Consider the following 25,376-nt stretch of genomic DNA (forward strand, 5'->3'; position numbering starts at 1 on the left):
GCCATATAAGCACACAATCACGACTTGCTCTATGATTGTCCCTGTGTCAGATGAGTGAGACTTTCAAATAAAAGTTTGTATTACAATTTTCAGTAATTGATGTGCTACAATATACTTACTGGGAAAACAAAACCACTTGCAACAAGATAAACCCCTGGTAATGCTAAAACTCTTCTGCATGTTTTTTCATGCATGCAACTAGGGGAGATTTGATCAAATAAAAACATGTACTGCTGTGACAGAGTTCTTAGAATTTACATTAGCCTTATTTAATAGATGCCATGAGGTAAACATTAAACTTTTTTTCATAAACAAACTCTTATTAAAACATAGTTTTGCAATTATTCACGTAATCTGGAACAATTTTGTTTTTTAAGATGAATTGGTTACATTGTTTGTTAACCTTAATGTCGTGTTTCTCTCCATAACTTTTCATCCAATTTAACATTTCACACTGAAGTGCTGTTATTTTGGGATGCTTTTCATGCTTTTTCTGGCTGCTGTACTGCACAATCTTCAACTGCCTCCAGATATTATTCAAACAGGATTCTAAAATGTTTTTATAGATATCCTTTGCCTTGGACAAATAACCTGTCAATAAAGCAACAAAAAAGTAAATGAAGCAACAAAAGATAATTGTCAAGCTTTGGGTTCAATCTGGATATCAATTTAAAATCTATGTGAAGGTATCTTGCACAAAAACAAATGATATTTTAATGACTCCCCAATATGGAAAGAGAATGTGACCACTAACTGGGTACATAAATGGTATTTACGAAACTGCTGTACTTTATGTAGTATCTGCTACATATCTCCACACAGAATTATATAAGATTGAATCCTAAAGCTGCAGATGCTAGCAGCAACACTCATATTTAACTAATCTGTATTGTTTATACGAAGTAACAACAGTATTTCTATTACCGTTGTCTAGAGCTTGTTTGTCCTCTGTGTTTATCACTCGCCATATTATCACAACTATTCTCAAACTCTGAATTATGCCTTCTTTGTATAAATGGTGAACAATGCTGGGGGTTATCCGAAAATGCATAAAGAAAAAATGCATCCAGTATAACTGCAGGATGAATCACACAGCACAACAACACAACCGTGCAGACTACAAGGCCTACTCAGTATCTCACTCAATTTTCTAAATTTTTTTTCAGATGCCTTTTACTCGTACAGTTCCCTGTGTGAGCTGCTGCTCAGGTTTGAAAACATAGGTGCTTTTATAATTCTGAAATATCATCTAGGACTGTGAGTGCTTCTGCTACAATAAAGAGTGGAGGAAGAACTGCTCATTTTTCTTCCTCCCATCCATTTCACTTTTTATAGTAATGATAGAAAATAATCCTACTTAGGATTCTACTTATATATTCATTCTGCATTCTTCTTCCTACTCTTTTATTGATAGAAGTATTTAAGGAAATACAAATAATTTTCCCCCTACAGTTCAGTTTATGGCAGTTGTTTTACATTTTACATCAATTATAAGGAAACATCATCCATTAAGGAATAGCTCAGACTGAAGGTAGATGCTCTGAAGCAACTTTATCTCCTATAAAGACAGAGGGAGTCTAACTTCTCTAGGGCATCCATAAGCACTGACTTCAACTTCTTATAGATCTATTCTGATATAGGTATCTGGAAATTCAAAATGCACAACAATTTGACAGCCTCAGCATTATCATTTCAGGCATAAAACTGGGTTAATGTTCCAAATTCGACTAAGACCAGAAAAGCTCAAAGAGAAGCCTCTGCATAAGTCCAGTGTTGTAAGTTCAAGCTTCTTGCTCATGACACATTGGATAACATTTAAGATCTCGCTTAAAATGTTCTCAGATTTAAATAGCTCACTTCCATGAAGCCTAACAGTATTTAATGTGGAAAGTGCTCCACACTCACAAAAGATAGATGGTAAATAGAAAAGGACTTGACATTTTTTCATGTTCCTCAATTTCCACACAGAGATTCCAATAAAAATTTGACATTTTGAGATACAAGACATATTATGTATGTGGAAGTTCTTAACAAATCCATGATCTAACACAAACAGCGGTCTATTAGTCATGAACTAAGCATATACCCTGATGGCAAAGAGTCACAGCTACAGACATGAGGGACGATTACAGAACACACACAAAGCTTTGGGTTTCTGGGTATCATTATTCAGTACTGCAAACAAACCTAGAGCTGTATCCAAGCCACATGTTAGTAGCAGATCTCGAACCGTCACCAGCAGATGTACCAGAGCAGCATGTCTGAACAGCATGATCTCCTTCTCATCTATTTTACCTTTGCAAAGAGAAGACAGAGGTGTGGTCTACATAAAACTTCACAACTCACATTACATATATAAGTATATATGTATATATGTATATATGTATATATGTATATATGTATATATGTATATATGTATATATGTATATATGTATATATGTATATATGTATATATGTATATGTGTGTGGGTGTATATATATATATATATATATATATGTATATGTAAATATTTATGTATGTATACATATATGTAGTCAGCTTAAAAGATCCTGGTATCTAAGCATTTTCATTAAACACACTTAAACATGATAACCATCAAAGGTTAACTTTGAGATCTGGTGATCTTGCCAAATAGCTTATGATATGGCATAACATTTCTCAGGTCATCTGACCCAGAGCAAGTGGCACAAAAGCCAGTGTTTTTTAAAGGTTTGTACAGATAGATGGTGCTTGCTGGAGGAGGAGGTAACAGGCCCCCTGAGCACATAATTAAAATTTCATTGCTCACTGATTTTAGTGTGGCAATTTTCTGCACCTAATTAACATCTCATTATGAGAATCTTCACCTTCAAGAAGGTAAATTTGAAAGACATTTGCTTCTTCTTAGCTCCACATACACCAAAGAAATTTATGGACTTTCTATTCTGTATTGTGTATCCATTTTGAACATATATTATAAGACTTGATTTAACAGGAAGGAATTTCTAGTCTGAAGACAGAAGACATTTTTGGGAATTGCATACAGGTAATGGTGCAGTTCATTGTCATAAACCAGAAATTTATGAAAATTTAGAGAATAAGTGTGCTTAATAATTAAACACATACTTTAAGATGTTAAAAAAGGTTGAGGAAGATATTAAAGAATAAATTACTGCAGCTGAAGGTGCATTCTAGGAGGAAAACAGTAGCTAGTTCCGTGTACTGGGATTAAAATAACTTTAATTCAAAAAGGCAAGCAAGGCGCTTGGGAAGGGAAAATCAACTTATGGACATAGAATACAGAAGGATTTAGCTGCAAACAGCATGAAAGGCAAAGATCTTGCAACTATTCACCACCAAAAGATAGAAAGTTAATTTTCAGCTTTGTTAGTGAAGGACTATGTCCAGCTCTTTACATCAATCACCATAAAAACTCAGTGAGGGATACAGGCATTTCAGAAACAAAGTAAGAGTAAGAAACCATTTTATGATTAAAGACTGGAGCACTTGGCAATACTTGATGCACAAAAGACCAGCATGGGAATAGTTATCTGCTAGTAGATCTCTACCATCACAGTAAGTGATTGTTTGCTGTGTTCACTCAGAGATTAAGGAGCAAATACATCAGCATACTCTGGAGGAAAGTGGAATAAGACTGGATATTGTCAAACTATTTAAAACCAGGAAGGGAATAAAACAAGTATGCTGCCAGGGAGATTTTTGTATCTCCTACAGAGATAGAGAAATATTCATTAGGAATGAACTGGATATTTTCCGTGGACCTTCCAGCAAGAAAGTTCTTACTTCCTTCTGCTGCTTTAGCTGGACAGAAATGCAATTTCTATAGCTTGTTAACAGAATCTCAGAAGATATAAGTTTCCGTAAATTAATCTTGAATTGAAATGCAGACTCATATATTTTTTTCCTTGCTTCAGAGAAGCAGTTGTGATTCCCTGTATACTTTTCTCCCTAAAGCTTTCCCTTCTGTGATTCACTGATACAGATATAGATATCATGTTTGTCCGTTATGTTTGTGAAGATGGTGTTTGCTTTTTTTGTAACCTCCTTCACATTAAGAGAACATCGCTACTGACAATTTTAATGTGGTAATTCTGTAGATCTCAGGCTTTCATTCTGCAAGGTCAACTACAGTTTTTTGTTTGCCTTCTTTCTCATTTGTGGTCTCATGGTCACTAATGTTTTCTTTGAGAAAAACTACAATCAGCACAGAAAGTAATGAAGTTGAGACAGCAAGAGTTCATAGCATAATTTGTGACATAATATAGAAACTTGGCAGGTAGTAGACAGCCAACTAGGTTATCCCTGCAAGTAACTATGGGCTGTACAACAATACAAAATACTAAGTAACTTTCCAAATGTTCCTCAAACCAGCCTCTATTTCGTTATGAAGTTTTCCTGACTGCTTTGCAGTCAAAAATCTTTGTAAGGGGTCACTAACTTTGATGACTTTTCTTGTAATTCTTCTGGTTTTACAGGGCTTTCACATATCTCAAAGGAGAGATATGAAGTCAGAAAGAAACCAAATTATTATGTATTTTTTTCCTCCTCGTTTCTAACATGGGCATAGTATTTGGCATCATGCAGGAATCATAAAATACAGCTAGTGAAAGAAAAGAATCAACAAAACCACACAAACACCTTTCAATTTTAAAATCCAGCATGAAAAAATATTAAACATTGTTTGCTATAGAAACATTTCTGAAGCATACGTAAAATCTTTTAAATTGAAATCCAATTAGAATAATTTTGCATTGCAATATCGAGGTTTAATAAATGTAATGTTGAACAACGAGGAGACATTTTCAAAATAAAAGCAGAAATCAGCTGTTGTAACTCTATAAAATAAACAGTTAAAAGATTCAGCCTTAATTAATAAAACAGCTCGAATTTTGTGTCACCAATTAAATCAGTATTAGTTTCAAAGAAGAAAATACGTTTTTTAAAAGACATACCTTGTTTAAAATTATCACATACCACTTTCTCTTGCTGTTTTAAAAAAAATCTTGTGTGATCAAATTTAACACTGTCAAAGCTCCAAGTAACAGAGGCAAGTACATCCAGATGTATCAAATCTTTTAGTACAGGAATGGCTGCTTCTTCTAAGAGGCGGTACGCCTGGCACTGGCTTTCTGGATAACATAATGAACAAAACATATTAATGAAGTTTGGTTTCACATACCACTACTGGACACAAATATTCAAAAGACCTAGCAAAACAACTTTATGTTGTTCAAGAAAGCTACACCATTACTGGAAAAAAGTTATTTGCCACAGAGCCTCCTGAAGGATAGCAATCACCTGATCCTCTCAGCAGGTAACTACATTGTTCCATTTCATAATATGATCAAATCCCCTGAGAAGAAGTTAGTATTTTCTACTCCTGTGACTCACATTAAGATTGCTCTACTATTCAATTGTTCTACAGCAACCTGCTTCTATATCATAGTAATTTTCAAAATGCTAAATTTATTTGACTGCAGAAACACTTTAGTTTTTCTCCTCAGGAATTTTGCTTCAAAATTTATTAGGGAAAAAATAATTTAAAAAATAAACTTAAAGCTATGATTCCCATCTCAGGTGGGAACAGATGAAAAGACTACTCCACTCTTTCACTGGTTCTGTGAAAAAAAATCCTATTAAGCACATGGCTGGAATGAATGCACTTCCACAGAAAACCAAATTAATCTGTGCTGTGCCTACGACTTCCTAGGGCTGACTATTTTTAATTTGAGGCTGTATAATAGCTTGGATAAATATGTTCTAGGTTCTCCTCTACCCATTTCTACTCATGAGAAAAGTGTTGTCAGTTATGTTCTTTTATACAATGCCTCATACAACAGGATGAGTTCAAGGGGTAAGGCCCAGTCATGTACGAGCTAAATCCATAGTTGATTTCTACTGTGTTAAAGACCTTTCCTATCAAAATGACTACTGATTTCTTCCATCCATTCCTCATTTACTCAGACAAAAATGTGCAGAATAATAAATGGAATGTATTGACTGGCATTGAGAGATTCCATGCCTGCTAATTTTGATCAGACATAAAGTCCGAGTTACTCTTTTCACCTTGCATGCTGTTGGCTCTAGTCTTAAGCTGGAATTGCAATACTTTCAGCCACAAAGAGAAGAGACTAAGTCTAATAATTTCTGCATTTGTCTGAGCAATACTATTTAATATAAAATTGTATTGCAAAATTATATAGAATCATTGAATAGCTAAGATCACTGAGTTCAACTGTTAAACCAGCACCCCTATGTTCACCACTAAACCATGTCCCCAGGTACCATATGCTCAAATTTTTTAACACTTCCAGGGATGGTGAGTCCACCACTACCTTGGGAAGCCACTGCTGACCAATGCCTGACCACTCTTCCAATAAGGAAGTTTTTACTAATATCCAATCTAAACCTCATCTGGTGCAGCTTGATGCCTTTTCCTCTGGTGCTGTCACTTGTTAGCTGGGAAAAGGTAAAGCAATTCCAAAAACAGTGTATACCTGATGGCTGAATATTGACAGTGATAATGTCTTTATTCTCTTGGGTTTTTTCCTCTGTTTTTACAGTCTCACAAAAAGAATCATCCTCTTTGTGAACACACATAAGCTGTTCTTCACGCTGTACCACTAAATAATGAAACAACAACAAGAATATTTAGCCATAAATATCACAAAAGCAGCTCAATGAATAAGAAAACTGCTCTATAAATTACTCCACGTGCAAAAATACTTTTAAATTAAGTTGCTTCTGTGACACATACGTTTTCTCATCATGAATTCTTTATTGTTTTCACATTATACTTACATAGTACAAAAATCAACAAGACACAAACACAGATTAGGCCCTGTCTGCCTACACAGCCCAGGAAGTCAGGCACCACCAGATTGCTCTTCCTAAGGGCAGAAACACAGAGCTGGGAAAGTTAAGGAGCTGGTTCTACTGCTCTATAATACAGATCCATAGGAAACCTCATATGCCTTTATATGGAGAAAAAACATGCATGACAGAAAAGATGCTGCTGACCATAAGGAGCTCAAACTACGAAAAATAAATCAGTGAGTTTAAGTAGAAAAGGTTAGATATTTTAAGCCATGAAGAAAGAACATAGAAGTTACAAATAGGAAAAAAACCCAACAATTGCATTTTGAAAATAGTTTGTCTCCTATCTTCTAGTTAACTTTGCAACTTGTTAATATTTCTAAGTGGCCTTCCCTTCTTTCTGATACCTACTGATGCATGAGATACAACTTCTGGCCACACAGCTTCTTTTATATCTTTATTTCTGATTATTTTTCTGTGAGAGGTTTTCTTACTCAATAATATTCTTCTAAATATTATTGATTTTTCTACTTAAGAATGCCACTTTCCTCAGAAAACAAAGTAACAATACAGAGACAGAAGGAAAAGAAAAACTGAATTTTTATTCTACTTAACTTATATAACTTCCCTTATCTTGAAAATATATCTGGGGTTCAAAATTGGATCATTGAATTGTTTCTACTACTTCTCTCTTGCATATTTTCATAACATTACATAAAATGGTATCTTTAAAAAAATAAATCAAACAACGAAGAGGCCTACAAGCACTGCCAGCCTTTCTCATTTTCAGATAGAGTTAGAATGACCCTTGATAAAAACTTTTCTTTATTGAGAAAGGATGTAGTGATTTACATCATTTCTACATTGATGCTTATCACAGCGGCTTATCACAGACTCCCGTATTTTAATGGGTTCTCTATATATCAGGTGTAACTGATCTGCAACACTGGGGTACACATATCCTAATCTGGATTGAATCTTCTTAAACCTTCCCAAGCCTATTTGTGAATGTGACAGCTTGTCTTTCAATGCATTCGGACTCCTTGCGCAAGGCCATGCAGTTCCTGTCAGGGTTCACTAGATGGCAGCAAAAATCTTCAGGTACCTCGGTCTCCTAAAATTCGGGTTATGGCTTTCTGACGCCATGAAAAATTGTATACACCTCCGACAGTGTCAGAAACGCACGAATTTTACCGAGAAATAATTACTTCCAAAAGATTACATAAGCTCACAATTAAACAAATACCCCAACTCTACATGAATTATTGCTGAGGCTTTTGTGTAACAACAGTTTTCGGGTTTTTTTCAAACTAAAACACAGATAAAAGTTATTGTTAAAATTCTGCCATACAAGTACAAAAATTTTTCAATTTTTTTTTCATATCATTCTATCCTGAAAAGTGAATTTGGAGGTATGCCACTGTCACTTGCTACTTTATGTCACAGGTACTTATTTTTAAAAACAAATAAGAAAATTATTCTACTGTTTTTCCCTCTTTGCTATTTTGGAAACTTCAGTGTTGGGCACATAGCCTGATATTCTTTCCCAAGTACTGCCATCAACAAGAACAACCAACAATCTTCCATTTTCCCTAACACCTGCATGTTTCCCTAATGCTGCATTTTTTGTGATTTGATGGGGTCTGCACCAAGGTAACTGGCTCAAATGAACAACTCCTGCTCATTTCCTAGGCTACAGAAGTGAGAGTACCGATTTGCTATTTGATAACAACAATGAATTTAAGGATTACTACTTCTCCAAACTGGCCAGGAGATCCAATTCAGAATATATGGATGGAAGAGATCTCCTGAAGTAAGAATCATTTAGAATTACTTTGTTAAAATAGCAATAAACTCAAATACTTATTTTATGAAATACCACTCAAACTCCCCCCAAAAAAATCCTGTCCCAAAAAAAAAGCACACAATGCTCCCCACCCCCATCCTCATCCCAAGTAAACCAACCAACCAAAATCCTCTAATATACCTCATGGAAAACAACAAAAGGTAAGACACCCAGCTAAAAATTCAGCTACATTTAAGATCATAAAAATGTTGCCGATTTATTTCAAATCATTGAGTAGGACAAACTAGCATATACTATAACCGGTGAAACAGAGAAGAATTAAATCTGGAAAAATGGCAGAATAAACTGGTATCCATACCTTTTTCAGGTCTATCTACGTAACATTTTTCTTCTCTTTGGGTGACTTTGGTATGTCTAGATCTCATCATAATAAAGTTGTTCAGATCAGAATCATCATTGGCCCATTTAGAAGCAAGTGATGCAGGCTTTCCACTATAGGATGAGTTGTCTAGCTTAGAAGACACACCTTTACAGCTGTCTGATACAGATGGTTTGGGGGTTTTCTTTTCCTGGTTTAAGAAATGAATTGCCTCTTCTGTCTTAACCTTTCTTATGCTTCCTCCAGTAGGTTCTTCCACAGATGTATTTGTACTGTGAGTTTTGGCAGATGACACAGCACTCATGTCAAAGTACTGCCTTTGAATCTGCAGTGACAGGTTAGGATTAACAACTTTTTCTGACTGATGTCTTTCAGCAGAAAGCAGCTCTTGGTTTGTCACAGAATTCTTCTCTTCAAGCCATCCTGAAAAAACACAATTTAACTTCTTTGCTTTGACATATATTTTTGTCTTTTCTACCTCCTCTCCGAGTTAAGGACTTTGGATGGTTTGTAGAGAAGGTATTTTTAAAAACCTCTTTCTACCTTCTCAGATCACTAAGGATCCCTTCTCAAAAAACTTGCACTGACTAGTCCTAAGTAAAAATGCACAGTATTAAGACACAAAAGGCCATTCTATTGCTTGAAGTTTTCACCATCTACATGGGATTTATTGATGTTAGATTCCTAGGAAGTGGGATGCAACACATTTCATTAGGATGAAAAATTGACTTTTTTGTTTTTTAGAGGGAAAAATGAAGAATCAAACAGTTCCCTCTGAAGATATGCTTCACTAGAATTACAGGCTTTCTGCACTGTGGCAGCACATCCATCTGAAACACAGCAGCTAAACAATTAAAAAAAGCAGTTAATTGGGAATGTTCTTGCATGAGTAGTGTTTCACAATATATCATGTTATTGTCAATCTGGGCAGTTCTACAACCACAACTGGTGCCTTGCAGTCTGGCCATACTTATACAACAAAATCTGAATAACTTTTCACGTTTTTTGTTGAAGTTTGATTATAATTTCTCATTGTCCATGAGAAATTCTGAAGTGATGAGTTGTTCAAATTCTATTATTCTGCATAAAAAAACTCTCTACAGCATCACAAAATAAGGAATCTTCACTGTAACATACTCCCCCTACTGGCCTTGTGCAGGTAGGACTATGTGAAAATCTGCTTTATTAAAAAATTCCAAAGCAAAACTACCACTTAAGAAATTCTTCTGTATGAAACTATTTCATTTAAAAATGACTGGCGAAGGCTGTTCTTCATCTGCTCAGTAATAGAAAAGATGAGTTTGTGTAGTTAAACAATTTTGTTCCTACAAATTGTTCTAAGTTAGTGAAAGTACACCTCAACTGCAGTAGTGCCCCTCCTTCATTTCAATGTAAAATTATTTTTCTTAAGAATAAGATATAAATAATTTCCTTTGTTCTTGGAGATAGGTAATTTCCTGGGTGATTCTCTGTTAAAACACTTATCTTTGCCTTTTTATTACTTTTTTAAAAAAAGATACTTACTTTCTATTTGATATGATGTAAATTGCGTGAATGTTTCTACTTCTGTAGGAAGCAGACTGCTTCGATTACTTCGATCCATATTAAATTGTTCCAAAATTTCTACAGCTGCTGGATTTAAACCCCTATGAAGCCACCAGACCTCCTCTAGTGAGCCAAGCATTGGTGCTTCGACCTCAACTGGCAGCTCCTTCTGCAGTTCTGTCAGTGAACGATGCTGATGCACAAGGCTAACACCTGGATGCTCTACAAAAGAACCAGAAATTAACATATAATATCAATAACCCAGAAAGATGAAAACAGAACATCCTTTTGGAAATGAAAGCTCCCAAGTACATATATATTACACATATCTATTATTCATACTTCCATTTGTAACTCTGTGTCCATCAATAGATTTAACAGCAAAACAGTCAACACTATCAGAGCAAGTGTGTTTTTCTGAGCTTTGTGAGTAAGAGGGGTAGGGGGTTAAATCTTTTTTCAGATCTGATAGATGCATTACTAAAGTTACAAATTATCTTGTTAATCATCTCTGGGTTGTTGTCATGGTTACAAAGCCTTATCATAATCCTTACCTGAAAACAATTACCTGAAATAGTAATGAGAATATCATACATTATTTTCAACTATAAATCAATGTACAAATGAATTGGACAACAAAACAAGTCAATATACATAACTTAATCCTGAGACCTGAAGGAAGACAAAATTAAATGAAAGAATAGTGGTAGCACATTCTTTCATGAATAGCCTGCAGCTTGTTTTGGTTTTGTGTATTCTGCTTCTCTGCTACTCTTGTGAAGTTACAATATTATTTTCCATTGAGGCACTATTGTATTGATTGCTACGTATTTTGATACATTATTTAACAGAAAATCAAGTACAGGAAGGAGTTCAACAGATTACCAGATTTCAGCTATTAGTTATTGTATATAATAGAAGTGAACACAGTCATAAAAAATGTAAAACTCCTACTTAATTCAAATTACCTCCATAGAAGGATACATGGCATATGAACTTATATGTTGTATGTAACTGTACTGTAACTTTTCATATGTACTAAAATAATCACATTATCCAAACTTCACAGAGTTACAGAAATTGGATAAACTTCAATGACTCAAAATAAGCGCTCTGTAATATAACATTATCTTCTATGCTTTATTTCTCCATGTACATGAAACTTGTAAACATCAGTTAGAAATTGATCATCAATTAGAAATCCTTACCGACAAGCAAAAGAGAGCTCATATTATCCCGATACTTCTCTGATTGCCATACCAAAGATTCTAAGAATTCCCTAGAAGGCTCTGAAATTAAAATACTATGAAGAACATAAAAAAATTTGCTGTTATGAAGTTTAGCAGCATTATCTATTGAATTTTTATTTATATAAAACAATTTTTTAAAGATATACTTTGTCTTTATATCTTCAGTTCATTCATCCATTCACTTGGTCATTAAATTTCTTTTCCTATCTGTACAGAGGATAATACGAAAGAGTGAGAGGAGGAGCCATCAAGGCTGAGTCTTGAAGTAAAGCAGCACTGAATGCAAATTCTGTCTAGACCATGGCTCCTGCCCCAAAGGGATACTGAAATTCTTCCTGCACATGTTAGAATGACAGTAAGGCAAGAAATTCCAGTCTCAAACAAGATGAGAATGAAAAGATGGAGAAATCCTAATCCTAAATTGGCAGGAAAAGGCCTGAAATCTGTTATTGGAGGACATCTCCAAAACAGAGAATTTTTTCTTACTGTATCTCTTCATTTTGCACATGATCCTTGTGTAGCATATGTGCTTGCCACAGGTATAAATACATCCATATGCCCATACACATACTTGCTAAATACTTTAAATATTTATTGTTGCCTACTGCAAAAAGAAGACTGAATTTTCAGGCTACTACATCCCCCCAGAGAAAGGTCTAGGGAAGCAGTTTCCTTCCCTTTTCCAGGCTCCTCTAGAAAACCACACATATGGATTGTGCATTCTGTCACTCTTTCACACAAAACACAATATATGCAGCTCAAAGAATGTAAGTACCAATTCATAAATACACTGAAATTATTTTTTCAATAATTTTGAGGATTTATGACAGAATTTGTCACTACCAAGGTTTCATTACCTGTTACCAGAGAGAGAAATAGGTTCTTCTTGAAGTCCTCTGCACAGAAAATTAACCCATGACCTTTCTTGTCTGCATGGAGGAGTTAAAGGCACTTCCATTTCATCTTTCAAATATGGAATATATTCAGCTGGAAATCGCATAAAGCCCCAGCCAAAACAAAAATAAAAATCAAAATCACAAAGCTACTTGTGAATGAAATACACATGCTTATGAATTTTACACTAGTGAAGTTCTGGATTAAAACAGAAAATATTTTCATAGGACAATTCAAAAAGCTATGTACCCCAAATAATTCACATCTAATTTCCAGACAGTTTGGGGAAACAACTGTAGATCACATTCCCTTGATGTAGTTATGGGTACATATGCTTCATATATAAGATTATTTTTATAATTAAGTCATCAGGTATCACAGTTGAGATTTTGGTATCCATGTCTGTTGGCCTTCTTAGATAACCCTCCATAAATGAAATTAATTAAATGGGAGAGAGACTACAGGCAATATTTTGACGGCAGTAAGAACGGCCTCAGGAACTTCAAAAACAGTCAGGATTTTAATGAAAAAATTATTCCTTCAAGAAGAATTAGTACTCAATGAAATTTCGAGAGATGATTACTGAAAAGAATTACAACACCAGGTTTGTTTTTTAAAAGCAGTATACAAACAAACCTGGCATGTTAAAAGTCCTCTACAAGTCACTTTAAACATTCCTTTTTTTCCCCTCCTAACCATATTAAATACGGACATATTAATGATTATTGGGTTTTATTCAAGTCTCATTACAAATTTGTGACTTCATTGATTTTGGTAATTCAGATGATTACCCTGGTATCAATCTCTCTGGCATTCCATTAACCAGAAAGTAGAAATCACAAAAACCACATTGTTCAATGTTCTGTGAAAACTAAGGCAGAAAAATCATTAATAAGTCAGTGCCTCCCCAAGGAAAAAACACTTATAATGAATTCCCTATTCATTCCATCAGGCAGTAAGAAAATGCCATCATCATATCCACATTGCCTGGCCAATTGGCACAAAGCAGGCTACGAATCAGTCACCTGCCAGCTGCTCACAGCTTCTCCTTGAAGGACCTAACAAGCCGATTGTTAGGCAGGAAGGATAAGGGACACTGATAGAAAGCCAGAGGACACAACCATATCAGAAAAGCAGGGAAAAAAAGGTAAGAAATAATAGTGGGCACAAAAGAAAGCAACACACTTCCACTCAGTATAACTTCTTTCTCACTTACTAAGAACAAAAAAGGTTCAATGAACTTATGCTGTGAACTTCAGCTCACAAACCAATTTTTGTGAGGAACAGCAATTTTAGGACTTTACTTTGAACAGGACAGAAGCTGATCTTAGGACAGAAAAAATACCTACCATATCTAAAAAGAACTATTCCTTCTCTTTGAGCAATATTATGAATATTTGTTCTTGTCTTATTTGTTCTTGTTCCTCTTCTTATTTTTGCCTTTGAGACTGGAATTTTTTTTATCAGCTACATTAGTTAAACTCTGCCTACACTCAGAGTAACATTCCCCTTCTCAGAACATTGCTGACTCACAGAACTATCTTGTCTCTTAATGCCTTTTTTAAACAAACTCAATGACTAGAGAAAGACTGCTTAGCCTTATGACTGCTTCTTCTCTGAATTTAAGCAAACATATTTCACTTCTGGTAACTCACAAAGAGCAAAATGAATTAGAAGGAGAAGACCATCAAGTATCTCAGCTGAAACCTGACACACAATACAGAAACTTTAGCTATCAAACACTGTGCTAGCAGTGCCTGCACACATTTGGAGGTCTCTATCCTACAGACGTGAATCTATCCTGAAAAATAAGACAAAACAAAAAAAGAAAGAGAGAGAGAGAGATGGAAGCTGATTGTGCCCCAGCAATACAATTCTACCTGATTCAACAGCAGAGCTAAGACAGCAACTGGTAATAAAGATCAACATAGCCAGTTTCACTAAAAGACAATTCAAGATGGCTTGACTGCTCTCTATTGTAGAAGAATGGACAATATCCTAGAGATCACAGTCAATTTATTATTATTCTATACAGGGGAAAAGTTGGATCTACTGCATTTAAGCCCCTCCTGCTTGTAAGCTTTAGAAATAAAGAGCAGTCATAGAGCTGACTAGACACAGATTACAGTTAATCTTGGTAGACAACAATCTCTGTAAAATAAGGTTAACTTTATCTGGGTGGAACTTAGTGTGTTCCCACTGAGCTTTTATATCAGACACTTTGAAACCATGTGATTGTTTCAACCAAAATTCCACTACAATATAGCATCTGAAGCATGATACTGTTCGTACTATTAGCATGCAAGGGACAGCTATCAGCTCAGTTCAAAACTTGTTGAAACTAAGACAATAAGAAGGGTCTTGGTCTGGAGAAAACTCAACATTTCTCGAGTATTTTAGTAACTTCTAGATGGAAAACATCAAATGAACAAGCACTGACAGATAATACTGCTACTGTCCAATGTAACAATGGATAGATTTTTCATAGATAGTATATACATTAGGATGTGATGTAAGTGCATAATCATGTATTGACACACTACTCAGATCACATTCAATTGCAAATATTACTCTTTGTGCAGGCCCTCCTGCATTAAATGAAAGGTGAAAAATGTCACCAGCACAGCCATTTTTCTGCCACAGAATTTGCACAGAATTTAGCTATGAATATATTACAGCTCACAAAGACTGAACATTATCTTGAAAGGCTACACCCGGAACCAGAACAAACTCTAACAAAGGTTGGATGACTAGGTTGAGCAGTGAGACAGCAAAGCTGCTCAGCATTGGTCTGTGGTGTAAACACCATGACTTGGGTTTTCAAGCTCTTAAAGATGGACACACAGAGCATTCCTGATCCCAGTGAAGGAGAAGCAAGGATTCAATGCACATTAGCATATACTCAACAGTTTACTTCTGTAGAAAACAGCTCTGGCTTAATTTCTCAATCACACGTAATTACTGAACATTTTCAAAACAGAATGTTTGCACAGGAACTTTGAATCTCCAGAACTTACAAACACAGCACTTCTATCTTAATCATTTTCCACCACCCTCTTTTGAAAGCATTTTTATCAGACTTTAACAAAAGTTAAACTGTGCTCTTTGACTCCACAATTTTAATGAATCTGCCTTAACTTTTATGTGCCCTCTCTTAGTAGATGAGTTGCTAGATAAAAGAAGATCTAAAAATCTAATAAAATGCAAAAGTTATATACATGACTTACAGCCAAAAGCAACATGAAGGAATTGTAAAGTTGCTTGTGTTTAGATTATAAAGCTTTAGAAAGGAGTATGGTACTTCTACCTCCTTATGGTGTGGGTACAAAATAATAGATTACACAAAGTGAATCTTCTTACCTATGTTCTACATGTTCTCCCACAAACAGAATATTTGGAAAACTACTTGAAGAATTTATTTTAAATATCACCTCTTGATTTGTTAAAATCTTCCTACCTGACTTACAGAATTCCATAATACTTGTGCTAATACTGGAGCAAACATCTTGTGGAATGGCACAGTACTTGGAAATTTCTATTTTGTATGTAATTTCTGCTTTGAGATCTGAAAACAGATGTTAAAAAGGTGCCATAAATGAACCATTGATTAATTTTTCCTGTCAGAGCTTTCAGTCTTTTTATTGAACCTCCATCATACATTGTTATGAAAAATTAGTCATGCTTAGTAACTCCAGATGCTTTAGCTGATTAGAGCAGTGCTCAGTCTTGTCCCTTAAGTGACAAAAAATGCCTCCCACGATACTGTAGTCAGTACCTGAACTACTCCAAGCTCTTATGCCTACAATGAATCTCAGAGCAAGTAAGTAGCCTAAATGTAGTTTGCTAGGAGTATGTGTACGTAGATTCTTTTGCTACTAAAAAAGGACTAAAACAGAAAAAAAAAGACCCCCAATAGGTTGACATTTATGTACGGAATCCTCAAATCTCTGCAATCTTGAAACATGGCACATACTAAATATATCAGGGAAATGCACACAAAACTGTTTTAGTCAAATATCCACTCTTAAAAGTTTTGTTTCTGTCTTCAGTAAGAGACTGGATTACTTCAAACTGCCCTTATCAGACAGAGAATTCAGCACACATCCTCCATGTTCAGAAGCATTAAGCTCCCCTTTTTAGGGCAGCTTCCTGTCCGCCAAAAAAATGGAAAATTATTTATTTTGACTTAAAACCTCCCTCCAAAAAACTAACCCTCAGGCACTGCCTTTCTCTTTTAACTAAACAAAATACTGTCATACAAATCAATCTATTAGCCAATAACTGTCATTAAAGCTGTATTTATCGAAAGCCTAAAAGCACTTAGCAATTTTTCTAAAATTCCTTTAGAGAAACTACTACTGTCATTGAGAGTAATCCTGTTATCCATTGAAATATTTAACCATTTTTTATTCAGAAATGTGCTTTTGTGTTTGCAATTACAATGCAATAAAAGCATTTTTTATAGTATGACTGTTCTGCATATAATCCTCTTAGGGATGTCTCTGAAAGTAAACTTAAAAACATGTCAGAGAACACAAGAGCAAATGACTATAGCTATGTTGATTATATATCACAAATCATGGCTTATATTACATTTGTGCTCAAGATTACAACACAATAATGAACTAAATTAAGTGGTAAGTAGTTTACTACTCCTTAAGGAGACATTTCTAATACCAGAAATTTGGTGTAACACAGTTCCTAGTTCATCCACAGAAATTCTCATCTAATAAGCTGTGAATTTTTAAGCAAACTTAATATAGAAGAGCTTGATTGTGTTAAATGTGTTCAAATGAAAGGAAAATCAGGTCAAGCACTTAAAACCAACCCTCACCTTCTCTGATCACCTGTTTGCAAAGGTCTTCATCGTCTATAGTGACTGGAGCTAAATTTAACACCTCCTTTAGTTGTAAGTATGATGGAATCTTAACACAATCAGATCTGCCATTGTTGGGTTTGCTAAATTCTAATTCAACAGGCAACAGGAAATACTGAAAAAATATTAACCACAACAGAATGGTTAGTAAATTTCCTTTGATATTACTGTACAGTCAAGGCTTTTTCAAAATCTTGAAATAACTTAATTCTAAACCAATTTAAGAGCTCTTAGGAGAGAAATCACTTGACATTAACACAGCACACACAAAGCTTTGCTCAATACAGGGTAAAATACAATGTTACACAACTTCAGACTGAGTCTGAATGAGTGGAATGTACAAAATGTGTCTTAACTTACAAATCCCAACCAAGTACAATCCTAATTTATTTTACTGAAAGTTTGTTTTTCAGAATTTTGAAAAATGGAGGAAAAAGTACATTTGACTTCTTTAAAAAATAGCCAAGCTGGCCCCCCAAATCCCAGAACACATCTTGTAGCTTCCCATTCCCATGCTAGTAACATGGCTTCCTGTTCTGATTAATTTTTATCGTTAGTGTAACAAGTGTCTACAAAAATGCAAATACATCAGGTATCAGGAGAAACAGCTGGTCAGACTGGAGATTCCTAAGAACAGTATCCACCTCACAAATAATACAAATATATTCTAATCTTGGAAACAAAATCTCAAAATATTTGGCAAATTTGAAAAGAACTCAGTAAGATGACTTGCAGGTGAACAAAAACACAATAACGTAGAATAACTACTAGTATAATGTATAGTATAAAACAACAGGATGATACCTCTTCATCTTTTATAGATATAGTACAGAAATTCTCTTTAATCCCCTGTAATTCATTTTGACTCTCTTCCATCTTCATTCCATTTTGGAAAGTCAAACATTCTCTTTAAAAGATAATAAAAGAAAGTAAGTGCCTTCTTTGTATTACTTAATGTCTAAGACTGAAACTCTTAGCAATAGTTTCGATAGCCTTTTGCCATATACACGGCAAAAGCTTTTCTAAATCCATGCCTTTTCTAAGAAGGCAATTCCAAGTGAAGCTGTACTGATCTGTGTAATCAACCAAAAAAATTTTCAAGAAGTAAGACATTATATGCAGAGTAGAATCTCTTAATATTGGGGCGTGACTTAAACAATTACAGAAAAAGCCTTCATATTATAATTCTTCAACCTCCCAGTACGTAAGTTCCCTCATGCAGAAGTGCCTTCTGCAAAAGCTATAGATATAATTTCTTCCAACATCAAATTTTTTTACTAGACAGAAAATCTCTGTTATCTATTTGCCTTGTTTCTCTTTTGCCATATTTCATTCCTATTTTTAGGAAAGATTCAGCATGAAAGAAGGCAGAGTGTGCCTATTTCTAGTTAAAGTGAAAACAAAAAGTATATTCCTGGTTTAGCTGAAAAACTTAAAAACTCTCAGAAGTAAAACTCTGGAATGAAGCTACTAAAGCAAGGACATAAGCAGCACAGGGATGAAGATTTGTCAGTTAGAAAGTAAATGCTCCATCAGACTTGTGCTTTGTGTCAATTACAGGCACTAAATCTTTTCAGAGGAGTAACTTTGCTCTTCAGTCCCTGACACCACTATTTCCTGGAGGAATATTTTAGACCGCAGAGTACAAACTGTTCCATGTCCAGCCTTGGGATGCTCATGAATTTTAACTGAAGTCTGTCTAATTGAGTCCCTTTCTCTAAATGCATCTCCCTGAGTGTTGCATCATGAGATCTGGACAGCCCATGGTTTTGCTAGATCAGGAGGTCAGACCTATTTCTGTAAAGCTTCACTCCAGCATTTTTTTCTCCCATTACTGAAAGTCATTATAGAATTTGGATCATTGGATATCTTTACAGTATTTATAGTATTTATAGTATTTACACAGTGTTACATCCAAGAGTCACTGTGAGACAGGGGCTCATGTTTGAAAAAACAGGCAAACAACCCCATTTCACCTTGCTCTTAGTGTATGGGTGCAGTTGGTTCACTTAAAATCTGCTTTACCTTGCCTGTCAGTGATGCAACCCTTCTAAGTGAAAAGGAAGCAATACAAGTAGTCTAGACATGAAGTAAATCAGCACAAGATTTAGCTAAGCTTAATGATTATATGTACACCATAAGTATATTAACAAAATACTAGACCCATTTTTGATACAACATACTGGTTTTTATGTACTGGTTTGTTCAAAGTCATGACACAGACATCATTCAATTCAATTCAATCAATCTAGCAATACAAAGCTGAGCAAAACCCTAAGAATAATTAATATTTAAACTTGAAGAAATACCATTCAACAGGGTAAGGGCATGGATTTTCTGGCAGCACATCTGAGAGGAGAGAAAACACGTGGAAGCATGTGTAAAATCCCAGCCCTACTAAATTTAGTGATACTTTCATGATAGGGAATCAGCCAGTTTGAGGGAGGACAAGGTGCCTTAAAGATGTACATTTTTTCAGTATTCCAAAACTAATATCCTGATTGCATTTCACACCTATAGTATGTAAAAATGACATATAATTAATCCATTCTTTTTTAATGCATATAAATTTCACCCTCCTCATTTTTCCCTAAGATGAAAAGCCGAAGTGTTTACCTGTTGCAAATATAAAGTAGTTACATAGGTAAAATATAACAAATGTTAAAGTTAATGGCACAGATTATTTTAATATTATACAGCAATTTGTAGGTACCTGAAAATATTCTTTGCTGTTAAAATCTGTCCTTCAGAATCTAAAAGGGGATCTTTCACTAAAAAAAACTGTAGTCTGCTCAGAAGTGTAGATAAAGTTGGCAGTCTTTTACAAAAATTTTCACGATTATCAATTAAAACAAACTCGTCTTCCAAACATAAATCTGACAAAATAGAAGAAAAAGCACATTATAAAACAAGATAAAAATACTAAGAATTATCATAACAAAGAGAATTGTTCAGAAACTGTTGGTATACTATAAAAGTCAGCAAAACAGTAACTGCTTTTTACTTAAAAAGTCCTAAAAAAATTTAAAGTGCAAAGAAGTCTAGACTTCCGTCGTTCATATGATAACCTCTAGTTTTCTTTAACTTCTTCTTTTGTCTAATATAATGCCTGTTAAAAGGTATTTTCTTTTTGCTTCCTTGTTTGCACTTTCAAGTAAGATAAAAGAACTTCTGAGGTAGGTTCTGGCCAAGAAACATAGCTCAGTGCAATTTTAAATGTAGAAATGAACCACTGTCTCCATATATGTCTAAATCTAAATGCAGATTCCCTAATTCTGAAGAAAAAAAAATTACAAAAATGGTTGCAAATTACTGTGGTTTCAAGAAATATGACATTACTGTAACAACACAGGCTGGAGAATGAACAAATCAAGAGCAGCCCTGTGAGCAGGACTGGGGGATGCTGGTGGATGAAAGGCTGGACATGACCCAGCCATGGGCACTCCAAGCCCAGAACACCAAAAGTGTCCTGGGCTGCATCTAAAGCAGTGTGGGCAGCAGGAGAGGGAGGGGATTCTGCCCCTCTGCTCTGCTCTGGTGAGACCCCATCTGGAACACTGCATCCAGCTCTGAGGTCCTCAGTATAAAAAAGACATGGACCTCTTGGAGTAGGTCCAGCGGAGAGATCACAAAAACAGAGGAAAGGAACACCTCTCCTGTGAGAAAAGGCTTGAAAGAAATGTTCAGCTTGGAGAAGAGATGGCTTCAGGAAAACCTTACTGTGGCTTCTCAGTACTTAAAAGAGGCCTATGAGAAAGGTGGGGATAGACCCCTTTTAGGTCTTAGGTTTTAAACTTAAAGAGGGACAATTTAAATTAGATATAAGGAAGCAGTTTCTTACAACAAGTCAGGAGGTTGGTACCCCATCCCCAAGGTGAGGTGTTCAACGTGAGATTGGATGAGGATCTGACCAACTGGAGCTGAAAGGGAGTTGGACTCCCATAGAAGGTCCTTTCCAACCCAAGCCATTAAATTACTCTATTTCTTTTGAATTTAAACTACTGGTCTCCTGAGACAGAAATGATGCAGTAACCACATTTGACACATTCCATTATATTTGCAGTATGAAATACATATGAATTCTACACACACATTTTACACATATATAATATACATAGAAGGGCAAAGGGAGTTTTTTGTTCTTCTTCCTTATTTTTAACCAATTTTTAACCTTATTTCCACATTCCTCTTTCACTCCTGTAATAATTCTCTGTTTTCTCACAGTGCCTGGAAATGATGGACACTGATTATGTTCCCACCAAACTGTTTTATGATGCTAACTCAAACAGATCTCCATAAAAAAAATATCTTTCTTAAACTTCTTTTGGCCTCAATCTCTCTTGAACTATTAACACAAGCCCTGCTTCTCCAGGGAATAAATCTGTCTTTTGCAGTTGTACCTCATGCAACTAAGTTTTTGATCACCCAAATAATTTCATCAATGTCTCTGGAACATGCACAAAAAACTATGGAAATTAACAAGATTACTCTACCAAAACTTAGAAAACAGTGAACATTTTACCTTGTCCTGGTTCCTTAAATTCAGTGGCATAGTAAATCTTTGGATATTTGTCTTGGGTGGAGTCTTCCTTAAAAACATTCTCCATAAGCAAAAATGTTTCTTCTGCGTCAGTCTGAGAGTAAGGATTTGAACTTGGAATAACTTCTAATAAATTATTACTAGTCTGAAACTCTACAGAGGAAATAGGTTTCCTGAAAAAAAGAAAAAAATATCTGATATTTAAGCTATGGCAAAATCAATGTTGTAACTTCCCTGACTCCTCAGTGAATCAACAGCACTTAGGTGCTCTAAGGACTTTGATAATCACCGTATTCACCAAAGAAGATTAGAGTTTTCTCATTCACTGGAGCCATGGTCAAACTACAGGTTAAAATCTTCCCCAAGAAAGAGCCCTTTAAGTTTACACCCAGTATCGAATTGAACAAAAAGAAAAAAGCATCAAACCTATCGATGGCACAACGCTTGTAATAAAAATTTGCTGCTGGCTTAAATGTACACTTCTGTTTCAAAAACCATGAAGAAATTACAAGTAACAGCAACAGGAAAAAAACAGTGTAAATGAAGAAACAAAACCACTTCAATTTCCTATAACTAACCTCAGGACTACTATTATTTATTAAGAAAATCTCCCTACTGTTTCCCACGTAAGTAGGAAAATCATTTGACTACAGAAAGGGAAAAAAAAAAAAGCCATCATTTTCCCAAGCTAAGCATGCATCTGGACAAAACAGTTACAATTGTTGATTAAAATATGTGCTAATGCTGCAACATTAAACTGACTGCAACAATATAGTAACTCTGACAAGTGTTAACATTTCTGAAGCATCCAAATCAGCTCATCTACAGTCATTGTACTTAATATTCTCATTTCAGCCAACTGATTTCTCAATTTTGCGTCCTATTGATTTATTCATATTTTTAATATTACTTAGCATTATACCATCTTGCTATTTGTTAGACATCTAAAGATAATTCTCATAAAAGCAATCAGTGTACAAGTGAACATCTGAAATTCAGTACAGGACTTCACATGTAAACGTCAATAGAGGGGAATCTCTGCTACTCATCTTTTAAAAATGAACAATTTTACAATTTTACAACATTTTGATTATAGTTCAGAAGTTAATCTTGAAGCTACAAAGTAGTATAGTTCACAAGTAACAACCACGTGGTACTGATAATAACTAATATCCAAAGTTTTACGTAGCATAAGCCTTTAAAAATCCATGAACCTTAAAACACTGCCCAAGTTACAATCCATTGAAATCACTGGGTTTCTCTACAGTGTTAGAGATAAAACAAACCTAACTGAGTAGCTTATTTTGAGACTATACAGGCTACCTCTTCCAAAGTCAAAGCCCTAGTAAGACTTCTCTGGAAAATGGCAAATATTTTAATGCAGGCTGTTCTAAGTATGGAAAAATATATAGCTATGCTTGTACAGTTACATGAGATAATTGTCTTAGAAAGGAAGGAGGAAAAAGCTTATTTTCATGTTCATGCAGTTTTCAGAGACTTTCTCCAATGTCATAAAAAGAGTACACAACCATTCAAAAATTATGTAAAGAATCAGTGAACTCCATAAAAACACAATATTACTTTCAGTGAAAAAAACCATCTCTAAGCTATCTGACAGACTGCACAGCTCCAGCCCACTTGCTACTGTCAGGAAACATCTTCATATTCTGTTTTCAACATTACCTTATAATTCACAAAGTACTTGAATGATATCAAAGAAATCATAAATGTTTCTAACTTAAAGTTACTGACTTTTCCAGGAAATCCTCCACAGGTAAACTTTTCTTCCATTGATCCAATACTGAAATAGCAATCATGTTCTGTGTTGAACCAACTAAGACAAAAAGGAGAGAAAATAAGTCATACAGAAAATATTAAAATGAATTTTTATATATTGATTAAATTAATGCAGAGGTTAATCAAACTCCACACACGACATATAGAAGAAACAACACCTTTCATTTTCCATAACCGAAAGGTAATATAAATGTGCAAGAAAGATGCAAACACTTTCATACATATATTTGCCTTTGTCATTTGAAAACTTCATTTCCCCCCACATCTCATAACCTCAGCATCATCTTCCAAACCTCTCACAACTAATCAGATTTGGTGTTATCTCTAATGATTGCTTTTCTTCCATAAACACTTCTCTGGAAAAAAATCTTTAGAAATATGTGAAATATGTGAAAGAAATCTTTCCAGAGATCTCCAAAAAACTAATCAATACCATCTCATTTATGGTACCACTCAAATAAATATCCATTACCCATTTGTTTCAATTTGGGCAATGAAGATGTTCTACCTTCAAGCTCTATAAGAACTGCCATAGTGCTATGTCTGGAAATATTTTTTTACCAGATTAATCACATTATGGATAAACACAAGCTTTTCCTTTAATCTACAGTAAATCTAAACTGAACTTTAGGATTATATAACATACTTCTAGTCCATGGCTTCCTATACTTATCATCAGCAAAGAGTCCATTGAGATGATACTTTTCATCTTGATGGAAACAGGGAGGAAAGCAAAGTGATAATTTCCAGATGGAAAACTTCTGCCTTGCCATGCTCTGAATAAAAAAAGGCATGTGATAAAATCATGAGAGAGACAGTTCCATCATTTCTATGGACTGCCTCTTCAAACATTCCCACTTCTTTCAAGGGTTTTCTACTAGAACACAATATTTTATAATTAAACCTTATTTTTCTAATGCTAACACAGTCCAAACTAAGATACTAACATTCATCTGATTTGCTATTTAACTTTTAATCTACATCTCCAAGTATGCAGAATTGCATGTACACTTAGCTATACTTTAACCAAACTTTGAATGTGCAATTACAAGTGTTTATCTAACACTTGGAATGGTCTCCTGAACGGACACATGGATAAGCCTACCAAAAACAATTCAGTATCATCCTTCTACTGCTGTTTCAGTGCTTTTAATATTCTAAGGCCTCTTGTCTTTCATGTGCCATTACGAGCTAATGAATGCCCTTTTAAAGCCTTCCATTTTCACTAAAACCAGAGGTATTAATAAATTGAATTCTGAAATTAAATAGCCTGTAGCAAGTTTAGTAACTTTTCACTGAATACCAATTTCAATAAACTGTCTCACAGTTTTTTTGTGACAGAAGCCCATGCCCAGTATTGTAGAAAGAGCACAGAACCACAGAATAATCAGTGAGTTCGGGAAGCAAAGAAAAATTGTACTTACACATTTGTGTTTAACAAGTTTATAGAAAGAAGAAGAAAGAAGTTGTT

At 34.9% G+C, this 25,376-nt stretch overlaps 1 protein-coding gene across 1 annotated transcript in view; it reads right to left on the reverse strand.

Moving 5' to 3' along the window:
* The window catches only part of SHOC1 (shortage in chiasmata 1), a 46,467-nt gene that overhangs the window by 17,934 nt on the left and 3,157 nt on the right, over positions 1–25,376 (reverse strand). Inside the window, exons 2-15 of the mRNA XM_056514024.1 lie at positions 24,552–24,681; positions 23,861–23,942; positions 22,091–22,281; positions 20,282–20,444; positions 18,373–18,475; positions 17,527–17,683; positions 12,656–12,785; positions 11,757–11,851; positions 10,528–10,770; positions 8,983–9,426; positions 6,499–6,624; positions 4,954–5,130; positions 2,188–2,295; positions 404–591 (exon numbers count right to left, since the gene is read on the reverse strand). Coding sequence (XP_056369999.1) covers positions 404–591; positions 2,188–2,295; positions 4,954–5,130; positions 6,499–6,624; positions 8,983–9,426; positions 10,528–10,770; positions 11,757–11,851; positions 12,656–12,785; positions 17,527–17,683; positions 18,373–18,475; positions 20,282–20,444; positions 22,091–22,281; positions 23,861–23,942; positions 24,552–24,681 — 2,337 coding nt within the window. The remainder of the gene's footprint in view (positions 1–403; positions 592–2,187; positions 2,296–4,953; positions 5,131–6,498; positions 6,625–8,982; positions 9,427–10,527; positions 10,771–11,756; positions 11,852–12,655; positions 12,786–17,526; positions 17,684–18,372; positions 18,476–20,281; positions 20,445–22,090; positions 22,282–23,860; positions 23,943–24,551; positions 24,682–25,376) is intronic.

The sequence above is a fragment of the Oenanthe melanoleuca genome, chromosome Z, assembly GCF_029582105.1.
Source record: "Oenanthe melanoleuca isolate GR-GAL-2019-014 chromosome Z, OMel1.0, whole genome shotgun sequence".
Lineage (NCBI taxonomy): Eukaryota > Metazoa > Chordata > Aves > Passeriformes > Muscicapidae > Oenanthe > Oenanthe melanoleuca.